Source organism: Columba livia, chromosome 1 (genome assembly GCF_036013475.1).
Source record: "Columba livia isolate bColLiv1 breed racing homer chromosome 1, bColLiv1.pat.W.v2, whole genome shotgun sequence".
Lineage (NCBI taxonomy): Eukaryota > Metazoa > Chordata > Aves > Columbiformes > Columbidae > Columba > Columba livia.
Window position 1 is genome coordinate 63,662,793 of NC_088602.1, and position 21,041 is coordinate 63,683,833.

General features: G+C 42.4%; 1 protein-coding gene across 2 annotated transcripts in view; it reads right to left on the bottom strand.

The window, feature by feature from the left end:
- Positions 1-316: 316 nt before the first annotated feature.
- TUBGCP3 (tubulin gamma complex component 3) overlaps positions 317-21,041 on the bottom strand; it is a 59,842-nt gene continuing 39,117 nt past the window's right edge. The window contains exons 15-22 of one of the 2 annotated variants that reach the window (XM_065058829.1): positions 20,580-20,715; positions 19,712-19,780; positions 18,759-18,894; positions 16,176-16,264; positions 15,909-16,040; positions 14,752-14,892; positions 14,053-14,169; positions 317-563 (exon numbers count right to left, since the gene is read on the bottom strand). In XM_065058829.1, coding sequence (XP_064914901.1) covers positions 405-563; positions 14,053-14,169; positions 14,752-14,892; positions 15,909-16,040; positions 16,176-16,264; positions 18,759-18,894; positions 19,712-19,780; positions 20,580-20,715 — 979 coding nt within the window. In that variant the 3' untranslated portion in view covers positions 317-404. Of the gene's footprint in view, positions 564-11,454; positions 12,573-14,052; positions 14,170-14,751; positions 14,893-15,908; positions 16,041-16,175; positions 16,265-18,758; positions 18,895-19,711; positions 19,781-20,579; positions 20,716-21,041 lie in introns of those variants that run through there. The other variant, XM_065058822.1, reaches the window with a different exon arrangement.

Below are 21,041 nucleotides of genomic sequence, written 5' to 3' on the forward strand. Positions count from 1 at the left end.
CAGAACATATAGAAAAATAATTGTATTTCTAAAAAAGGAAAGAGTGCTTCTTTGAACAAAAGAACATGTGATTTCCTGGACGCAGACCCAAGCTACAGTGGGGAGAACCGAGAAAGTTCTGAATTAAATATCGCATTCATTAAGAATTATTTAAGAAGTTACTTAGAAGAGGTTCAATCAGCCCATTTGGTCTGATAATTCTAGAAATGTCAGTGTAAGAAACCCTACTTCTTTGCTTTCTGCTATACAGTGTCGCACAACCACATGACTGAAAACATGTTGCCTGCAGAAATGGGAGACACCGATCACACACGATTTGCCTTTGTGATGTCGACACTGATTGCCTTGTCCAACAAGAGGTTCAACAACCTTCGGATACCAAGGTGCAGTCCTTAGCAGTCGTTTCACATGTGTGAGCTTCGCCTGCTTCTGGTGCCCAAGGACACCCGAAGCCTCGGCTCTCTTGCTTTATAATGTTCATTGAAGTCCAATCTAAAGCTAGGAAACCGAAGGCTTTCGTCAGAACTGGTTGTCAGCAGGACCAAGAACTGCTGGACGATTCCCTGAAGGAGAAAAAGAAACCCAAGAGACAGCTGACATCAACGAGTGTTTTGCACAGGAATGCCAGGTGTTGCACAGTCCTGGCAAGGAGGCAGAGAGAATCTGGGAAAGGGCAAGCGCAAGCATTTACACCCAATTGTTAGCAAATGAGTTATGCTGGATTTACTCCTCCTGAAAAAACTCAGAGCTTCATTTTATCTTCAAAAACCTGCCATGCACTTCAGAATCTTCAGTGTGAACAGCTCGGTCATTTTAACAGATCCTCCCTTGCCCTGCTGGCACCCTCCATCTGTCCAAAGGCTCCCGGGCTGCCACTGCCCCGGCTCTCCCAGGGCAGCCCCATCACACCCGGGAGACCATTCAGGACCCAACTTGTGCCAACAGGAGACCTCTGTTTCTGTGTTGCATGTACACTGCAGGCCTGCATTAGCCCTCAGCTTGCTTCAAAAATACGTAACTTGATGTAGGTTATACAGCAGCAAGAAGCACCCAGCGCAGCAGAGCATCTGCCCAGTGGGGCAGTTGGTGCTGCTGACCCAACAGCTTTCTGCCAGTTCAGAGCAAAACCCAACTACAGTCTAATTATTGCCAACAGCGCATACAAATTTTGGCCCAACTTTTCCCAGGGAAGGAGAAGTTCAATATATGCACCCAGATGACAAATTTCTCACAGATTTGAAGTCCTCATGTTGGAGCACAGGGTCACTACAGTCTCCAACAGTCACCAGTGTTTTTTTGTCTGGGGACACTGTTCTCTTTTCCATTAGACCTGACCATGAAGCACTGAGATCCTTTTGACAACGCAAAAGTTTGTTCAGTGAGGCTATAGCTTTGCGCGGTGGAAGCTGGAACTCTTAATCAGTGTAAAGGCTACAATACAATTAAAAATACACAGTTGTTAGATGCCCCAATCTTACATATGTAAGGCATAGTACAAAAACGGCCAACATTAATACAGAAGTCACACTGCACCTGCACTTCAAATCAGAGCTCATAATTCATATAAAAAACTCAGAAGGATTCCAGACCATGAGGCCAGAGCCAAATATGTGTCATTTGCAATTCTCCGCTGTCCTCTAAAGGCTGTTTCAGGAATTTCAGCCTCGGAGTTTGAACAGCAAATTGCTTCTGCTCTGTGTCCGTGTACTAGAGCCCAGGCCAGTGAGTCGAAGAAAAGCAGGAGGTTTATGCAGAACTTCAGCTGGAGCTCTGCAAGATGCTACAAGAGATGGGTCTGAGCAGAAGAAAGGAGAGACCATGTCTGTGATGTCTGTGAAGCTGCTCTGGCAGCATTGCTGTCTCTGGGAAGGGATGGTGGCATCAGAAGGATTTCTATTATTCTGCATCTGATACAGCTCGCTCTGCTGCTGAGGCCTGGAAGTCCCTTGTTGGAGCACCTGCTGCAAATAGTAGCCCACGTCCGAATCAGTTTGCCAGGGTGAACTTAAAAATTTGATCTTATTTAGCGCCTACTTACAACTTCATAATGTGCTCTTGAGGAGTTCTTTATTTATAATGGAGAAAGGTCGAGCCTTAAAATAAGCCTACAATTATATAATTGCCTGTTTAGAAAACCTATAGTTTAAGTCACAAGCTCATGTAAACTTCATCTATGCAGTTGTTTCTTCTGAGTCACCGTATTGCCCTTTAACGGTCTTAATTAAGGAAATGGTAACACTTACTCTTTTGTTATACTTCCTGGATACCATCCAATTATTCCTTTTGTAATTATTTCTTATTCTGTTGTTAATGTCTGGTTTGCTCCTTTGGTTTGCAGGAGCTTTGATTTATTTTAGTTTCCAAAACTTTTTGCCTGTGAAATATTCAAAACTCCACACATGTTCTAACTCAAGGGTAAGTCTGCATCTCACAGATTCCATTCCTCTGCTGCTCCACCTCTCAGAGCTGCTTTGCTACTTTTCTCCTAAAAGATAGAATCATAGAATTGATTTGGTTGGAAAAGATCCTTAAGATCATCAAATCCAACCATTAACCAAACACTTCCAAGTCTACCTCTAAACGATGTCCCTAAGAACCTCATCAACGCACCTCCAGGGATGATGACTCCACCACTTCCCTGGGCAGCCTGTTCCAATGCCTGACAACCCTTTCTGCACAGAACTTTTTCCTAATATCCAATCTAAACCTCCCCTGGTGCAACTCAAGGCCATCTCCTCTCATCCTGTTGCATGTTACCTGGGAGTAGAGACCAACCCCCTCCATGCTACAACCTCCTTTCAGGTGGTTGCAGAGAGCGATAAGGTCTCCCCTCAGCCTCCTTTTCTCCAGGCTGAACAGCCCCAGTTCCCTCAGCCGCTCCTCATCAGACTTGTGCTCCAGACCCCTCACCAGCTTCATTGCCCTTCTCTGAACTTGCTCCAGCACCTCAGTGTCTCTCTTGCAGCGAGGGGCCCAAAAGTGAACACAGGATTCGAGGTGCAGCCTCACCAGTGCTGAGTACAGTGGGATGATCACTGCCCTAGTGGAACATCATACCAGTAAAAGTGTCTCTTCATGATGCCCAACCTATTTTTTCCCTATTTCTTTGGTGGGCCCTAAAGAATTTTTGAAATGCTTAAAGACTATATCTAATCAACTAATTGCTCCTATGGGCAATGAGGTACTATGGTTCATGGAAATATGAAAGACCTGGAGTATATTGCTTGTAAAGCCTCTACCATGTAGTGCTGGAGTACAAAGGCAATTTGGGTGCAGGGATTTTCAGTGTTTGACTGCTGTTAGGAGGGTATTCTTGGAAATTCAATGTTTGCGTAATATTGTGGTTATGATTATTTGTTCATTTATGACTTTCTAAAGGATCCACCTTTTCCTGCAACTCTTGACTAAGTTAATCTGTCAGGAACTGTATTTACAGCATCCTTTAAACTCTCCTTCCTAATCTGTATCAAGGATCCCAGAATTCTCCCAGATCTTTGAAAGGGAGAAATGAGGCTGGTGGGGATGGAAACCAAGGTGAAAGGGAAGTTGTGACATGACTTACTGTCAGAATGTATCTGCCTTCTTTATTTTTCAGTCGTCTTTGAAAACAAGAATCCTGAAAGGTTTAAGCAGTGAAGTCACTACATGTTTCCTCTTCAGTTGTTTTGGAAAGCACTGATATCCAATTGTTCTTGCGGCTACGTTGGAAATGGCTCTTGCAGAAGCGCAATGCTTGTTTTGTCTGTGGTGCTTATGAAACCCATTTTCTGTAGCATCTAATGTCCTGGTTGGCACTTCGGAGAGAAACAGTGTTGGCTCATCCATTCCACTGTAGTGGAGAAACCTGTATTGTGCCTTTTTCCTTAGCAAATAACATGATGTAATAATTGTATTCATAGTGGTCTGCTGGCACTTTCATTAATTACGTGCATATATTATATATACACATACATATGTACACAAAGAGTAGAAATTTATACTGCATTGATCTCTTTTACAGGATAAGAAATTGAGTAATTCAGTTTATTTATGGATAATTTAATAATGTGGATCACAGCTGTCAAAAATATATTCTGTTTTTGTCTTAAACTTTGGCTGTGTTAATAAAGTCACAATGAGTAGGAATTCTCCTGTTTTCCTCCTTTATCAAATACTATTTTCACTCCACATTTTGTGTTCTCTGTATGCTTTCTTTATGCTCTTCAGCACCATTCATTAGAAGCAAGAGGTAAAACTCAGTACAAATATCCTCTTTAAGAAGGGAATGGAGTACCTTGTCAGAAAGCAAAGCAGACAACTGTGTTCTTTGCCTTTCTCTTGGCAATTTTTGGAAAAAAAAAATAAAGGGAGTTGAAGTGGCCTTGACTAGTTTTGGGAATGTTCCCATTGTAGAAGTGAGAGGGATCCTAGACACACAGCTACCTTGTTCTTGTGGCGTGTATCTCAAATGGAAATAATTGGTTTTTATTCTCTGTGGCACTGGAAGATTTCATACAGGGGTAATCACCTTCCAACTGCTTTTTCCTAGCATATCTTTTAAAATTCAGATTGATGGTAACAATCACTCTAATTGCGTTTTCCATACTCCAATGTTTAGCTAACTTAATTGCTGTTCTGATGACTTCTGGAGGAAAAGGTTTAACAGAATTTGCCCCACAAAGAGCTGAAGTAAATTAACTGTGCAGTGATAGAAATATCACATCCTACACTCCTCAGATATATATATTTTTTTACTGTTTTTCTTTCTTTACTCTTTGGTCACCGTTTGCTGTCATTCTGGATCCCTGCTCTCTTCTCTGCCTTTCTCTCCTTTTGTGAGGGACCATCCATCACTGTGGTTTGTTTACCTTTTGTGACCTCTGTATTCCCTCTGACCTGAGGCACCGCTCCTCAGCTCTGTCCTTTCACCTGCAATCGAGTCTCTGTTTCCACTTGTGTGGAGCTCAGGTTTTGGCCCAATGATTTTACGACAGAATGTACAAATGCATTAGCAAAATGTAGTAGTTAAAATGCATTAGCAAAAAGCTGAGTTTGGAATAAAAAGAAGGAAAACAAATACTGACTGAGGCACCTTTGCTGGTCTTCCGGTGAAAGAGAATAAGTATCGAGTTAACTCTTACAAGTACTTCTGATGCCTGCAGTGCTCCAAGCTAATATAAAATAGTTAAAACACCACATCAGGGACCCTGGCTTAGAACTTTAAGGAGACCGAGTGGTTCATATGTTAAATTTGTAGTATTCCCTGTCAATATAAACCTCTTGCATTTTCATTATATTTTTAAAGGGCAGCTCAGCAAGCCCTCAGAGTGACAAATGACAAGTAGCAAAAATGGCTGCGGAAGTGCTGCACTCCGAACTACTGCAGACTAAGACTATCTTACTTGTGATTGTTCTTCGTTATCCTTGGCACTGGAAGTGATTTTCATTTGTTAACTTGGGCAGAGCAGGTGATGGTTACACAGCCCTTCTAGAAACCATAAATATTCTTTCCTCTGACCTTTGAAACAGGAAATTCTTCTACCTGTCCTCGCTCTACCTGCAAATGTTTGCACATCTCTTTCAGCTCTCCAAACCCTTTCTTCCTCTCTCCAATCAGTAGAATCTCATTAGAGATTAAAGTGATATTTTAAGTTTCAAGTAGCCAAAAGACAATTTTCAATATTAACTAGGCAGTTCCAAGAAGTCCCTGAGCACCTTTATCTGTGTGTGAAATATTCTCTGTCTTCTCTCAAGCTGCTTGTTTGGGTGAAAACTGAAATAAGTGCAAATGTGTACAACCACGGCTGGTTTCTAAGGTCAGCATTAGGAAATGTGCATGAAACGTCAGAGACAACTCCTATCCTTAAGTCTAGAAGTTCTTAAAAAACCTTCAGTTTTCTGTCCAGATACCTCCCTTTTTTAAAAATCAATACCTTTCATGTCTTAGCGTGTGTTTAAAAAATCACATGTGCACTTGAAGAGTGTCCTTAATACTGAAAATCATTTTTAGATGTGGCATACTGGAAGTTACAGTTTTCACAGTGAACAAAGATAACTGGACATTCTTGATAGAAATGCTATTTTGAGGGGATGAAAAAGGTTCTTGTCCAAAAAAATTAAGATCTTACATATGTGACACAAGGAAGATAGAATCCTTCCACAACTAATTTTAAAAAAATAAATCACATAGAGTTAGGGGTTTTTATAAAGAAAAGTATCCTCCTGTGTAGAGCTGAGAGACCTTAGCATTTGCTTACTGCATCTTGTATAAGAGAAGAAAATCCACAGGGCCTTGAGTGAAAAATAAAAACAGATTATGATTTTATTCCGTGCGAGTACGCGGCTGAGGAAAACATGCAGGCCGACTCAATGTGAGTGATAAAGCATGATTCAACTTTATTGCCCGAGATAGCGTGCATTTATACCAAATACCATAATTATGCATATTTGTCTCTATCTAATAGGCTAAGCACTAAAAGGTTACATTTACTTACTCCACCTACTTGGGTTTAGCTAGCTATGCGCATCCCCCATTCTTCTGACTTTAATCTCTTCAAGGATATCCTGACCCTACCTTAGTTAGTACTTTTCCGTTCCCCCCTTTCCCACGGCCTAATAGACAAGCTAACTAAGGCCTACTTATGTCAACTAAAATGGGCTCTGCTCGTACAGTTGCTTGGTGGACTCATGTCTGTGCTCCTTGAGCCAATCCCTGACAATTCCGTTCTTATCTCCTATCCCACATCTATAATTCACTGAAAAATACATTTTATCATGGGCTTCTGCATTTCCTAGTGGATGTCTGAAAAATATTAAATTGCATCGCACTGTACCCTGATGCAGACAAGCTGTTGTAACTCACAGAGGGAGATTAAACTTTCAGGGGCTGTTTTTTAACTTTTTTTGTCCTCAGAGTTCATATTGGTTAAGATGTAATTTCTGTATGTGTTACCAGGATAAATATTCCTAGAGGTTTAAAAGAACAAGACATAAATGCTTTCCAGTTCTTTTCCTTTAAATGTATTTATGATGTCAGTAGCACCACATACAGCCCTTTGCTCCACAAGAGTTGTGCATATTGTATGACATCCTAAGGTGACTGCTAATTTTGTCCTCCACTTCTGCACATCTGCTTTTTACTGCAGTTTCTCAGAAATTTCTTTAGTCCTTGGCAACACTGAAATGGAGGGGACTGAGCATACAGGGTCAGTTTGTGGCAGCTCCAGCACAGGACGCAGACAGCAGGAGAAGCTGGGCCTGTTTCAGCCCAGCAATGCAACTGCTTTGGCCCTCAGCTGTGTTTTTATATTTTCAGACACTGTGGCTCCAACAGAAAAGCATTGAAATCGCCAGCCATAAGCTTGCATTACAAACCTCGCAAAATAAAGAAGAGCCTTGAAAGAGTAAACGTGTTCACAGAATCATTTTGTTTGGAAGAGACCCTTAAGACCATTGTGTCCAATCATAATCTAAATCTAGCACTTAACCACATTCCTAAGAACCTCATCTATACATCTTTTAAACACCTCCAGGGATGGTGACTCAACCACTTCCCTGGGCAGTCTGTTCCAATGCCTGACAACACTTTCCGGGAAGAACTTTTTCCCTAATATCCAATCTAAACCTCCCCTGGTGCAACTTGAAGCCATTTCCTCTTGTCCTATCACTTGTTACTTGGGAGAAGAGACCAGCCCCCTCCATGCTACAACCTCCTTTCAGGTGGTTGCAGAGAGTGATAAGGTCTCCCCTCAGCCTCCTTTTCTCCAGGCTGAACAGCCCCAGTTCCCTCAGCTGCTCCTCATCAGACTTGTGCTCCAGACCCCTCACCAGCTTCACTGCCCTTCTCTGAACTCGCTCCAGCACCTCAGTGTCTTTCTTGCAGTGAGGGGCCCAAAACCGAACACAGGATTTGAGGTGCGGCCTCACCAGCGCCAAGTACAACGGGGGGGATAATCTGTTGTTAGGAATTATACTCTTTAACATTGGTTGTAGAAGATAAGCAGTTCAGTGTTAAAAAATAAAACTGTAAAACTCCTGTTTCTCTTTGGAACTATGTACTTGGCTGTTGCCACACACTGAAAGGTAAGTGACTCGTACAGTCACAGCAGAAGGAGGTTGCCAACTTTTACATTATGTCTGCACATGTATGTAGAATTCGATATTGGTCTCTAAGCACAAATGACACATAAGAGAATTTTTCTCTCACTTTTGTTAGGAATTGCTGAATCCAGCAGCCTGACAGCTGCTGCTGTAGCTCCCACCAGTAGCAAAGGCTCAGGCTGCATCCCCCATAGGCACGAACACACAGAGCACATGTACACACATCTGTAGACATACCAATGGCCCTGCCTGCCCCCTCACTGGCTGAGCAGGATGGAGGTCCGTTAGCAGGAGATAAAGATACACATTAGGGGAAGATACCTCCCACGAATATACAATATATAAAAATAAGTTACATATATAGAGACATAAACACAACTTGGTATGCAGCAGAAGGTCAGTGAAAGAGAGGGGATGCAGGGTTCTTTCTGGGTCTCAGCAAGAAAGGCCTCAAAACAAATCACAGAATGTTGGGGATTGGAAGGGACCTCGAAAGATCATCTAGTCCAATCCCCCTGCCAGGGCAGGAACACCCAGATGAGGTTACACAAGAATGTGTCCAGGTGGGTTTTGAATGTCTCCAGAGAAGGAGACTCCACAACCCCTCTGGGCAGCCTCTTCCAGTGCTCTGGCACCCTCATTGCGAAGAAGTTCCTTCTCATATTTAAGTGGAACTTCCTGTGTCCCAGTTGTACGCATTGCCCCTTGTCCTATGGTTGGTTGTCACCAAGAAGAGCCTGGCTCTGTGCTCCTGACACTCACCCTTTACATATTATAAACATTAATAAGGTCACCCCTCAGTCTCCTCCAAGCTAAAGAGACCCAGCTCCCTCAGCCTTTCCTCCCTTAATCATCTTGGTTGCCCTATGCTGGACTCTCTCCAGCAGTTCCCTGTCCTTCTGGAACTGAGGGGCCCAGAACTGGACACAATATTCCAAATGTGGTCTCACCGGGGCAGAGTAGAGGGGCAGCAGAACCTTTCTCAAACTACTAACCACCCCATTCTAATACACCCCAGGATGCCATCGGCCTTGGCTTAACGAAATAGCTGTTTTAATATGACAGAAGAAAACCAGGAATATAAGTAGTATAAAGAGAGGGATACAGGTAGCAAGTAAAACTTAGGCCCTTCCAGATGCTGGGCACCCTGCGTTTGTGTGGCACTGGACGGAGCCTTGGTGGATTTTCCTGCAGTACCCTGTGCAGATCTCACCCGTGGGGACCCTCCTGCTTCCCCTGCCCCGGCACACAGGTTGTTTTCCATCAGGTTCACAGCACAGCAGACGCTGTGACATTCAGGCTGCTCAGGTGCCAGGTACGAGGCCAAGCGGAGCAGACACATCTGTTCAACATCACTTACTCCTTGAATACTACACCTTCTACAAGGCTTGCAGTACAAATGTGGATCTCTCCAGTAGCTGACCCCCCAGATCATCTCACATCCACAGAATCACACAGAATCACAGAATCGATTGGGTTGGAAAAGACCTCAGAGATCATCAAGTCCAACCCTTGGTCCAACTCCAGTCCATTTACTAGATCACGGCAATAAGTGCCATGTCCAATCTCAGTTTAAAAACCTCCAGGGATGGTGAGTCCACCACCTCCCTGGGCAGGCCACTCCAATGCCGGATCACTCTCTCCCTAAAGAATTTCTTTCTAATATCCAGCCTAAATTTCCCCTGGCAGAGTTTAAGCCCGTGCCCCCTTGTCCAGATATACATGTCCTCTTGCTGCAGCATCTGGCACCACAGGGACACCTCCCACCTGTGATCCCACTCCAGTCAGTGCACTCAAAGACCCAAGCCATGTACTCAGGAAAATGGATTTTGTAAGGAGACAGGACAGGCTGCACTGATTAGGTGAAAGGGTAAGGCTAGAAAAACATACTGACCAGCACCTTATTCACACATGACCAGTCCTTTGTATCTGCTTATCTCACTGCTTTCCCTACACTTTCTCCTCACCAAATCACCTTTGGGTCACCTGGTTAAATTGTTGCTAAGCAAAAGGTTGAGTTGGTTTTCTCAGCATTCTTGGTCGGATGGCTGCTCCGCGCAGTGTAACGTTTCTAGGGACAGCATCCTAGAGTGTAGCTCACTGTGGGTGCCATCAGCATTTTTGTTGCAGGAGCTTTATAAAATGAGTTTATAAAATGAGTTCCTTTCACAAAATCCATGTTTTGTGATGCAGAGAAACAGCACTAGGTAATGCTGCCAGTACCCCAAAGAGGGAACACCCAGTTGCAGGTGAAGGCAATAAATCAGCAAAAGGAAAATAAATGGCTGAAACTACCATAAACATCAAAGATGACATCAGTGGGTCCTGTCCACTTCCAGGAGATCTTCCAGCACGGGCAAAGCAATCTCTCAGAAAGAGTGAATGCATGCCAGTGCATGAGAAACTGAAGACCTCAGGAACAGTTCCCATACACTTCCATGGGATTTTCCTGCAGAGCTACTCAGGTTATTCTGTGTCTTGCCTTTTAAGTATTCACAAATGCATCAAGTCTCACTTTTCTGCTCTTGTTTGAGCAGAAAATTTCTCTGAAACTCATCCTCTAGTTCTGACACTGACACAACACCTTTGTCCTGTGGGTTATCTAATGACACACGGGATCACATAACACAGCTCTCAAGGCAATGTCCAAAAGGTGCTCATGCGGCTGAACTTTTTTTTATCAATAGTTTCAGTTGGAGGAGAGGTCCAAATACAATCACATAAGCTTTGTAGTTATTTCAGACTTTAAAAGAACAATATGTTCCCACCGTACCCACAGAGTCCTCCTGCCTATCAAGTGACTTGTGATTCTGTGATGGCAAGCTCAGCATCCTTCAGCTCTCCTTTGGCACACAGAACATCGCTGGCTTCAGGGTCCATATTTCCTTACAGCTGCAATGCTGCCTCTGCAGGTGAGGGTGGCTGAACTGGCAGGTCCTTTAAGAACACAGGGTTAAAAGCCTCACATCTTTTATTTAACAAAAGCGAGGACTCCAAGGCCTGCACAGTAACGGGAACCCTGGTGTCCAGAGGTCAAACCCAGTAGTTCAGGGCTGCAAGTCAGTGCATCATCCCCATGAGAGTTCACCTCTGTCACAACTCACAACCGCCTCACCTGCAGGGCCTGGCAGGTGCTGCTGCTTCCCAGGGTTCATGGGGAGTATGGGCAGAAGGCAAAAAAGGCCACAGACCTGGGTGATCTAAGGACAGCTGCTAATTAATGAATTGCACACAACTATTAAGTAGAGATAAGACTAGTATCAAAATCCTGTAAGGGGTAGGGATCTGTAAATCAATACATTCCTAACTGGAAGCTTCTCCTTTCTTACCCTGTGGAAAATCATAATTTTTCAATTACAAAAAGCAAACTACTTGTTTGAAAGATAGTTGTGTTTTTATTTTTATAAGCTTGCACTTGTGGAACATAATAAATGACCTGATATAATGACAACTTTGCAAAAGAAGAATTCCCCTCTCCCCAACATCTGGACAGCAATATATAAATATTTACAGTGAAAAAAAATAGGGAAAAGAAGAAAATGAAGTCAACATTAGCCAAGTCAGTTTGTTTCTACACATCTGATTTTGAACATCAATAATTTCATTCAATCCACTTTCGCAGTACTGAGGCGTTAACTTCATGTTTTTAGATCTTATATGCAACAGATACACTCCTGCTTCGCTTCTAGAGCTTTCTCCTGTAAAGTAACTATAGAATTCCCTACTAAATTTTTATTTCCATTTGTTAACTCTGGAAACAACACAAAAATTAAATATAAGTTTGTGTCTCCTGATACAAAGTTTCTCACACAAACACATCACAAGACTGAAAATCAGCATAATGAAATGCTGTATAGCTTCTCAACAAGGACATTAGGTCTGGGTCCTAATCTGCTGGCTTTAACAAAAGCTCTCTTCAAATACAACAAGTACATATAGAAAAAATAACCTCCTCATTTTCTTGTTAAAAAAGGAAATGGTGCTTTCTATAAACAAAAGATGCAATTTCCTGAACACAGACATAAGTTACAGTGAAGAGAGCTCAGAAAGCTTCAAATAAAATTGGCATTTGTTTAAAAGGATGATTTATGATTGGAAGAGGTTCAATCAGCCCATTTAGTCTGATAATTCTAGAAATGTCAGTGTAAAAAACCCTACTTTTTTGCTTTCTGCTATACAGTGTCGCACAACCACATGACTGAAAACATGTTGCCTGCAGAAATGGGAGACACCGATCACGTAAGATTTGCTTGTATGATGTCAACACTGATTGCCTTGTCCAACAAGAGGTTCAACAACCTTCGGATACCGAGGTGCAGTCCTTAGCAGTCGTTTCACATGTGTGAGCTTCGCCTGCTTCTGGTGCCCAAGGACACCCGAAGCCTCGGCTCTCTTGCTTTATAATGTTCATTGAAGTCCAATCTAAAGCTAAGAAACCGAAGGCTTTCATCAGAACTGGTTGTCAGCAGGACCAAGAACTGCTGGACGATTCCCTGAAGGAGAAAAAGAAACCCAAGAGACAGCTGACATCAACGAGTGTTTTGCACAGGAATGCCAGGTGTTGCACAGTCCTGGCAAGGAGGCAGAGGGAATCTGGGAAAGGGCAAGCGCAAGCATTTACACCCAATTGTTAGCAAATGAGTTATGCTGGATTTACTCCTCCTGAAAAAACTCAGAGCTTCATTTTATCTTCAAACACCTGCCATGCACTTCAGAATCTTCAGTGTGAACAGCTCGGTCATTTTAACAGATCCTCCCTTGCCCTGCTGGCACCCTCCATCTGTCCAAAGGCTCCCGGGCTGCCACTGCCCCGGCTCTCCCAGGGCAGCCCCATCACACCCGGGAGACCACTCAGGACCCAACTTGTGCCAACAGGAGACCTCACCTTTTATTCACGTTGCATGTACACTGCAGGCCAGCATTAGCCCACTGCTTGCTTCAAAAATACATAACTTGATGTAGGTTATACAGCAGAAAGCTGGTTATACAGCACCCAGCACTGCGGAGCATCTGCCAGTTAGGGCAGTCAGTGCTACAGACCCAGTCACTAAACTCTACGTGTTTGGAATGTTTTTTATACAGGACTTGCACCGGGCATGTGACAGGCGTGCTTCTGGAGCTCATCTTCCCATTCAGCTCTAGCCAAGGGACTGCATGAGCTCCACAGCATGCAGGAAAAGACAGGACTTTGGGAGGAATCACTTGAAGAGCTCATTCCTGTTCTCCACTAAATACTAATGTGGACACGCCCATAACTAGAGCACCCCTTCCAGAGATGAGCACGGCTGGCCAGAGAAGTCCTGCATGGGAAATCTATAGTAGGGTTCAGCAGGAATACAGTCCAAGCTGCCAAAAGCTTCACGGTCAACTTGTAGCAATCCTGCAGAGCCCCAAACCTGCTGTCTCTTTACAGCCTGCACTTATTTCCATTTTCCTCTGGGAGGGAGAGCTGCAATATTTGGATCGAGAAGCAAACTCCTCCCAGATTTGAAGTTCTCGCAACAAAGCTCAGGATTTGAAAAGAAGACGGCCTGTGCATGTTCCCCCAAAGAGCTCATCCATTGCCCACTGCAGTGTGCTTAAAATAGAGTGTTGGGCCCTTAATAAGGACCCTTTCTGCAGTCTTTAATAGCTGTGACTTGCAAAGATGGTGAAAAGAAACAGAATGCAGAAGGAATTTTTTTTTCAGATTACACCAGAAGACAGCTATTGCTTCTACTCCTGGAAGAAGGAAGAGGCTTCCATAAAGAGACTACTCATCTTATCTTTGCCAGGGGAACATACATGATCACAAAATCTGCTGTCTACTGAGTAACAGTGAATACAGGCTTCTAAGTAGAGAAGCAAAAAATGAAGACCTAGATCCACAAACTGCACACGAGTACAGAAGTTACACCTACTTCATATTTGAAATTAATTTCTACATATGAAAGCTCAGCATCCATATTAAAAAAAACATAATCTAAGGGGCACCTGGTAAAAGTGAGTGAGTATTCGCAACTGTGAGCACATTTTGGGTATTGAATCTTGAAATTCTTTAATCCTCTTGCTCTCTTCTTCATCTTCTGATGCTGTAACACCCCACTTGCCCTAGACAGAGACCAAATGAGTTAAGAGGTCAAGCATCACATAATGAAACTTGCTAATTGGGCCACTTTCTGCCCAGATAACCACAATGCTTATATAAACCAACCATTGCCATAGAAAGTCAAACATACAACCTCTAATATTTAAACTATCAGTTCCTGTGGTGGTTGACCAGCACATGAACGAAATCTGAGGTTAGCAAAGCAGATGAGTCCCACATCAGCACTGTATGTCCCACAGACTGATACTAGGGAAGCAGTCATGAAGCTATGGCATTTTTTGCAAAAGAGTTTAGAACATTAAAGCCTTTTCAATTTCCTTCACCTAAAACAGCCCTAAATTTCTCATCGTTCAAATCCCACTGCAGAACCTAATCACCCAGATGTTTTGGGCAAGACCAAAATGAAAACTACCATTCAGCAGCTTCGTTTGAATTCACTAGCTACTGCTGATGACTTTCATATTTGTCCCAACTACATCTTTCATTTTTCCCGTACTTCTATATGTTATCTAAAAATCCTCCATATATCAAAAGACAAGTATATCTGCCTCAGTTTTCATACTCTAGTAATATCCTTATTGTACCTCAAGCTCACGCTGTTTCTTCCTCTCTTCAAATTGCAACCTCAGCTGCAACTCCTCCAAAGCAGCTCTGTACATTGCATCTTGGGCATTCTGGAGCTCAATGATCTGATCAAAAACTGCTCGAAGCTGGTTGAGAAGTACCTGTGAGACAGTTTAGCAACAAAACAATGAAACAGTTGCACAGCAAAGGTGTTTTAAAGCTACTACCACACCTCAGAACAGGAGTAAATTAAAACTTTTTCACACAGCTGGAGAGGCTGTTTTGCAAAGCCCAAAGTCAGTTGCTGCACAATCACACGGCTTCTTAGGATCAAAAGCAACCGACCCACATCATAACAAGTTTCATAATCAGCATCTGTCACTATGTGTGGGAAGTATGTACAGAGCCTACCATAATAAAGGTCTTAGAGGAAGAAAAGTGACTACTCCCCTTAATCCTATAACATAGGAACCATCTTAGACTAGAATAAAATAATTTCAATTGGAAGAGACCCTCAGGATCATTGAGTCCAACCATAACCTAAGTGTAGCACTAAACCATGTCCCTAGGAACTACATCTAAACACTTTATAAACACCTCCAGGGATGGTGACTCCACTGCTTCCCTGGGCAGCCTGTTCCAATGACTGACAACCCCTTCAAGAAATAAATTTTTTCCTAACATCCAATCTAAACCTCCCCTGGTGCAACTCGAAGCCATTTCCTCTCATCCTGTCACTTGTAATTTGGGAGAAGAGACCAACCCCCTCCATGCTACAACCTCCTTTCAGGTGGTTGCAGAGAGCGATAAGGTCTCCCCTCAGCCTCCTTTTCTCCAGGCTAAACAGCCCCAGTTCCCTCAGCCGCTCCTCATCAGACTCGTGCTCCAGACCCCTCACCAGCTTCGTCACCCTCCTCTGCACTCTCTCTAGTACCTCAATGTCCTTCTTATGATGAGGGTCCCAAAACTCAACACAGGATTCAAAATGCAGTCTCACCAGTCCTGAGTACAGTGGCACAATCACTTCTCTAGTCCTGCTGGCCATACTATTTCTGATACAAGCCAGGATGCTGTTGGCCTTTTTGGCCACCTGGGCACACTGCTGGCTCAGCATCTTCCCTTAAACATATAAGCCAAGATCAGAAAGCTACAATTTAAGGCAAAGGAGAAGACTTACCCTGGAATCACTATCCAGCAAGCACCGAGCTATGATTGTGTCTAGAAAAACTTCATGAGCTGCAATGATGTGATCCAAGTCCTGTGCTTGTTGGACCTTGTTCCAGAGTTCATCCCACGAACATTCAAGTACCTAGAACAATGATTCAGAATTGGGCTGTTTTCATTTGCTAGATGACAAGCTCTTCAAAATTTAAGACACACAACATATACAGGGTATTAAAAAGTACTTCATTTTTAAGCAACTAATTGGGTGGATAGAGTATACCTCAAATGTAATGTAATACTGCATTTGATGAATGAAATGGACCATTTCTGATGCCAGAACGTGACACTGATGCAGCACCCCAGAAAGCTCTGTAAAAAATCCAAAGAGATGGCATGTTAAGGACTGCAAGGACAGGCACAGCCATCAAACCAGCTTGGTAAACTTTTTTCTACCAAATCAAACATTTCATGAAACAATCACTAATCTTGGATGGTAGCAGCAATACTTGCTGGCAACAGATGAGCAATGAAAACTGCACAATTAACTTCAAAAAAATGTGAGCTTAAGAAGACACCAACTGCGTGCTAAGAAAGTGCTGGAAACTGAACAACACTTTCTAAGTCTCAAGAGACCAAAACACAGTTAATTCCCCATGTGTTCTTCTGGTTGAAAATCTGAGGCCTCAGATTTGCACTTGCTTCTGCAGTTTCTCGCATCTCTTACCGTTAGCCTTCAAAACACAGAGCATATGTTGCGTTACTTAGCTACACTGGGACCAAAAGAGAGGGTGGCTGTGATAGGGGTAGAGAATTTGTGTCTCAGACAGTCCAGGTTCAACTCCCTGATGCACCACAGAGACTCACAAGTAAGTCACTAATGGTCTCAGCTGCTCACCTGTAAGCAAAGGTAACTCTGTTGCAGAAAGGTATTATCAAGATCACCATCAACTGCAAACATTCTCTGGAATGAAGATACACAGCCTTCTAGAATCAGGCAGATATTCAAACAGAGGAAGCAGTTTCTAAAAAGCTGTTAAAGTAATTTGCCACTGCAGACAAGCTGTGAGACTACTACAAAAGGAATTTTACATTTTCTTCTCTTCAGATGTTACAGAACCGTCCAATGATCTGACAGATATTACAAGAAGCTACTCTGTTCTTCATTTCATATGTCTTTGCAGGAAGACTATCCCTAAGACATTATGCTGCATCTGCTTTAAATAGAGTCAATTAAAAAAACCTTCAGGGTTGGTTAAACAACAGAAATTCCTCAACACTGGTGCATTGGATATATCTGTGTTTCTTCTTCAAATTCCCAATAGGAAAAGAGCAAGCTTGACACTAGTCTCTAGAAGTACTCCTTTAAAGCATTAACATCTCTGGCTGTTAGGCCTTTTTGGGAATTACAAATAAAGCTATCCTTGAAAGTCAATGCTACTTCTTCACAGCTGAAAAGCAAAAGACCCTGCAGCTGCTTCCTCCTGTCAGTTACTGTCTTCCATTTGGTGCTCTGTGACTGGAAGGCCAAGGTACTGTTTCGGAGGGAGAGGAAATAAAAGCAAGTTCTACTACTTCTTCATAAATCAGTGCTAGAGTGGACTCTCCATGTGTTTCAGAAAAAATCCTACTCACAGCTTCCAACTCAGACATGCCAGTGAGCAAGAAAAACCCCTGTGCTGCCTTCTGCCTGGAGGGACATGTCTTTATAAGCATGCTCTTCTTTGTCAGAGGCACAAACTGAGAAATACAACACCCACTCCTTCTGCCAACAATAGCCATAAGAGCTTGGGCAGGATTTTAAACTGCTCCATTACTTAAAACACAGTCAAGCCTAAAGATGACAAAAAACTGAGCCTTTATTTGCAGAAGATTGCTCCATGGCAAAGCATAAGAAAGACCTCCCAAAGCCAGGGGGAAGGGGAAAGGAAGGAAGAAAAACCTAACTTCCTTCTGAGAAGGAAATAACGAAACCCTAGCAATGGGCAAGAGCTTCAGCCTGAAGACCCTCAGGTGATGAGAATAAAATCTGCTAACTGCACCACAGTCTCAAAGGAACAGAAAGCAAGAATGCAATAGACCACTGGTTTTGAGTCAAACAAGCACTCATTTAGGCCAGGGAAAAGTCAGTAAGCTAAATCCTGTCTCACGGAAAGGTAATCTAGTCATCCCATACAGTTCCAGAGTTCAGCCTTGTGCACTGGAGCAGACTTCACCAGAGCTTGTTTCCCCATGAACTTCTGAGGCCAAGGAGTCCACTCCCACCCACTAAATAGTTTCTAATTGAGAAAACATAAATATATTTTTGTAAATATTACTATGCCATAAAGAAGTGTAACCCTCAATAAACCCCTCAGTGAAACTGAGAGAAAAGAGTACTTAAGAGTTTTCCTTTTTTCTTCTCAAACATCAGTTTTCCTTATCTTAGCCTCTCCTGTTCTTAGCTAAACAAAAACACAGGGAATGAATGAAGGTAAAACTAGTAAATTCAGAAGGGTGCATGTATGAGACTTAACTACTTCCAGCACAAGAGGGAGACACAGAGTACAGCTTGCAAGGAATCAGAGATGAACAAAAGGGGATGGGAGAGTAACAATCCCCTTCCAGAGACATGGTGTTTTTGTTTATTCACTGCTACAAAAACTCACAACCGAGGATTAAGTAAACCAAACAGGAAACCTCCACTTCAGTAATGTTATTTTATCTTCATCACCATCTACTATTAAAGTCAATCAAGAGGAGCAACAAAATGTAAAATTTACCTGTCTCAAGAAACTTCCCCCCCCCCCCCTTAATACAGTTTAAACTAAGATGCAGTCAGCTAACTCCAGTTTACAAGCATGTCATTCCTTTGGGCCTCTCTCACCTGGCATACTTTTCAGAAGCTTTGCATTGCACATGTGCCCTTTCCATATATCCGTGAGAATATACTCCATTCGCTTCGCTCTCCAAAGGAAATTAAATACTCTTAGATAGTGGCTCATGCACTCCCGTGTAAATACCTACAACACAAAACATCAGTCCAAATTTAATACACATACCATGTGTTCAGAAGGACTAAGAACCTCTTCAGTCCATCTTATCTGACCCATGCAGTTTATTGGTTAATATTGTCAAAACAAAATCCCTGGAAACCACAGAGCTTTAGGGAAGATCCTCCCTCAAGGGCTGAACTGAGTCACCCAACACTGACATAGGCCCAGGGCACTGTGGGAAGTGTAAGAAGGGGTGAACATGACAAAGCCTAAACATTCCGCTCTTTTCAAACTATGTATGTATGTGAATATTCCTTCTGTTGGTCAGACTCACGTTTTGATGTCCTGTAAAAAAAGTTCTTTACAAATTCCTTATAGAGGATAAATGCTTTCTGATCAATACTCCAGCTATTTTCTCTGTAGTTCTAATGAACACTACCTATCAAATGTCATTTAGACAGTACAAATAGGTTATCCTCATATACATTCTTCAGTTCCTTGCAAATTATCCTGAATTAGCAGCTACAGACCAGTAATAATAGAAGAAGGGGAGCACTCCATTTATTAAGTACTTGCTAAAATCTCTGCTGGAATAAAAGAATTACCAGTTTTCAGTAATGATTGTTTTAAACTTAGCTTTTTAGCACTCCTTTATAAAAAGTGAGATTTTGGCTCAACTGTTTATACAGTGGGTGCATCCTAAATGCCAGAAAAAAAAAGAAAAAAGAAGTTGCTCTGATTTTACACTCAGGAATAAAAAACAAAAGGTTATTTCATTAAAAAAAATATTTAGCAATTTAAACTCAGTATCTGAGATATGTTCATAGTCAGCAGTATACATTACCGTTGCTATTGGCCCATCAACATGATAGTCTAAGCTGAAGACATCCCATCCAGTGTCCCCAGGAGATACCTGTATTAAAAAGATACACCACTTTCAGTGTATAACCAGACCATGCCTGTGCCAAAGAGCAACTCTTGCTTACTTTTCATTCTCCGCAGCCTATAAAAACCCAAACATGCACATCCATACAGAATACAGGAGTTCTCTGTCAAAAGTAGTACCATAAGCAAAAACGGATGAAGTTTGACACAAGGATAGGATTCGTCTCACCAAAATGTTGATGTTTGTAACGTCAATGTATTTCCATTGGAGCTAGTAAAGTAAATGAAGGGAAGGAAAAACTTCTTAGGCAGGACTCAGCCTAAGGTATAGACTTATTCCAGATGCTACAATACCTAAGTTAACTTCCACCTCTGGGACTGGAGATTCTTGTTAACTCAAGTTTCTTACCCAGAGGTCTCTTTTATGAAACACACTTTCATTGCTTTTCCCTTTGTAAGTACTGGTGACCAAGAGACCATCCCCCAGGTTCCTGTAAGAGCAACAGCAGTAGGAGCTGTTAGCAGAACCTCAGATGAGGGCCAAGAACACCAGTTACTGTTAGACCCCAAATACTCAACTTTGTATTGTCAATGAAATGGCTGTAAACGCACAGCTTGAAATACAAATAGACAATAGGAAGGAAATGGGAAAATAAGAGAAGACTTATTAAATGAGGTTTACATGATTCAAAGTAGACTTCAGTGGAAGGGGGGGGATGTATTTACTATATGCAGATATTAAAATCTTGTTTCATATAGATGTCCACATGTATACACACACAAAAAAAGGCTATGTTTCAGGTCAGAGTCACCATGATGCAACAGACCTCCAGAAGTCGAACATCCAGTCGTTTGAGAATCTCGGGATTATCAAACTGGGCATTAGTTGCCCTCACCGCTGTCTCAAGGATTCCAGTCAGATTATGCTGATATAAGGTTGTAGCTGGTCGTGCAAGCTCTGGTCTGGTGGTTATGAAACAAACAGTCATGGTATATTACTGAGATATTCTGCAGCAGTGGTTTGGTAGTAACTGCAACACAGAGTGAAACACTTCTCTACCAAAGCCTCTCATATTACTCCCTCACTCTTAACCACAAAAAAAATAATCAATGAGCAAAATATTTCAAACTGTCTGTTCACATGCAGCTATACACCCAAACATCAGCATGAGGAGTAACTTTATCCTCCTTTAATAACAGTAACTTGAAATTACCACGGTTGCTAGCATAACTATTCTGTAACTTTAGTTGCATTCATATCTAAAATGAGGCAGATGACAGCATTAACA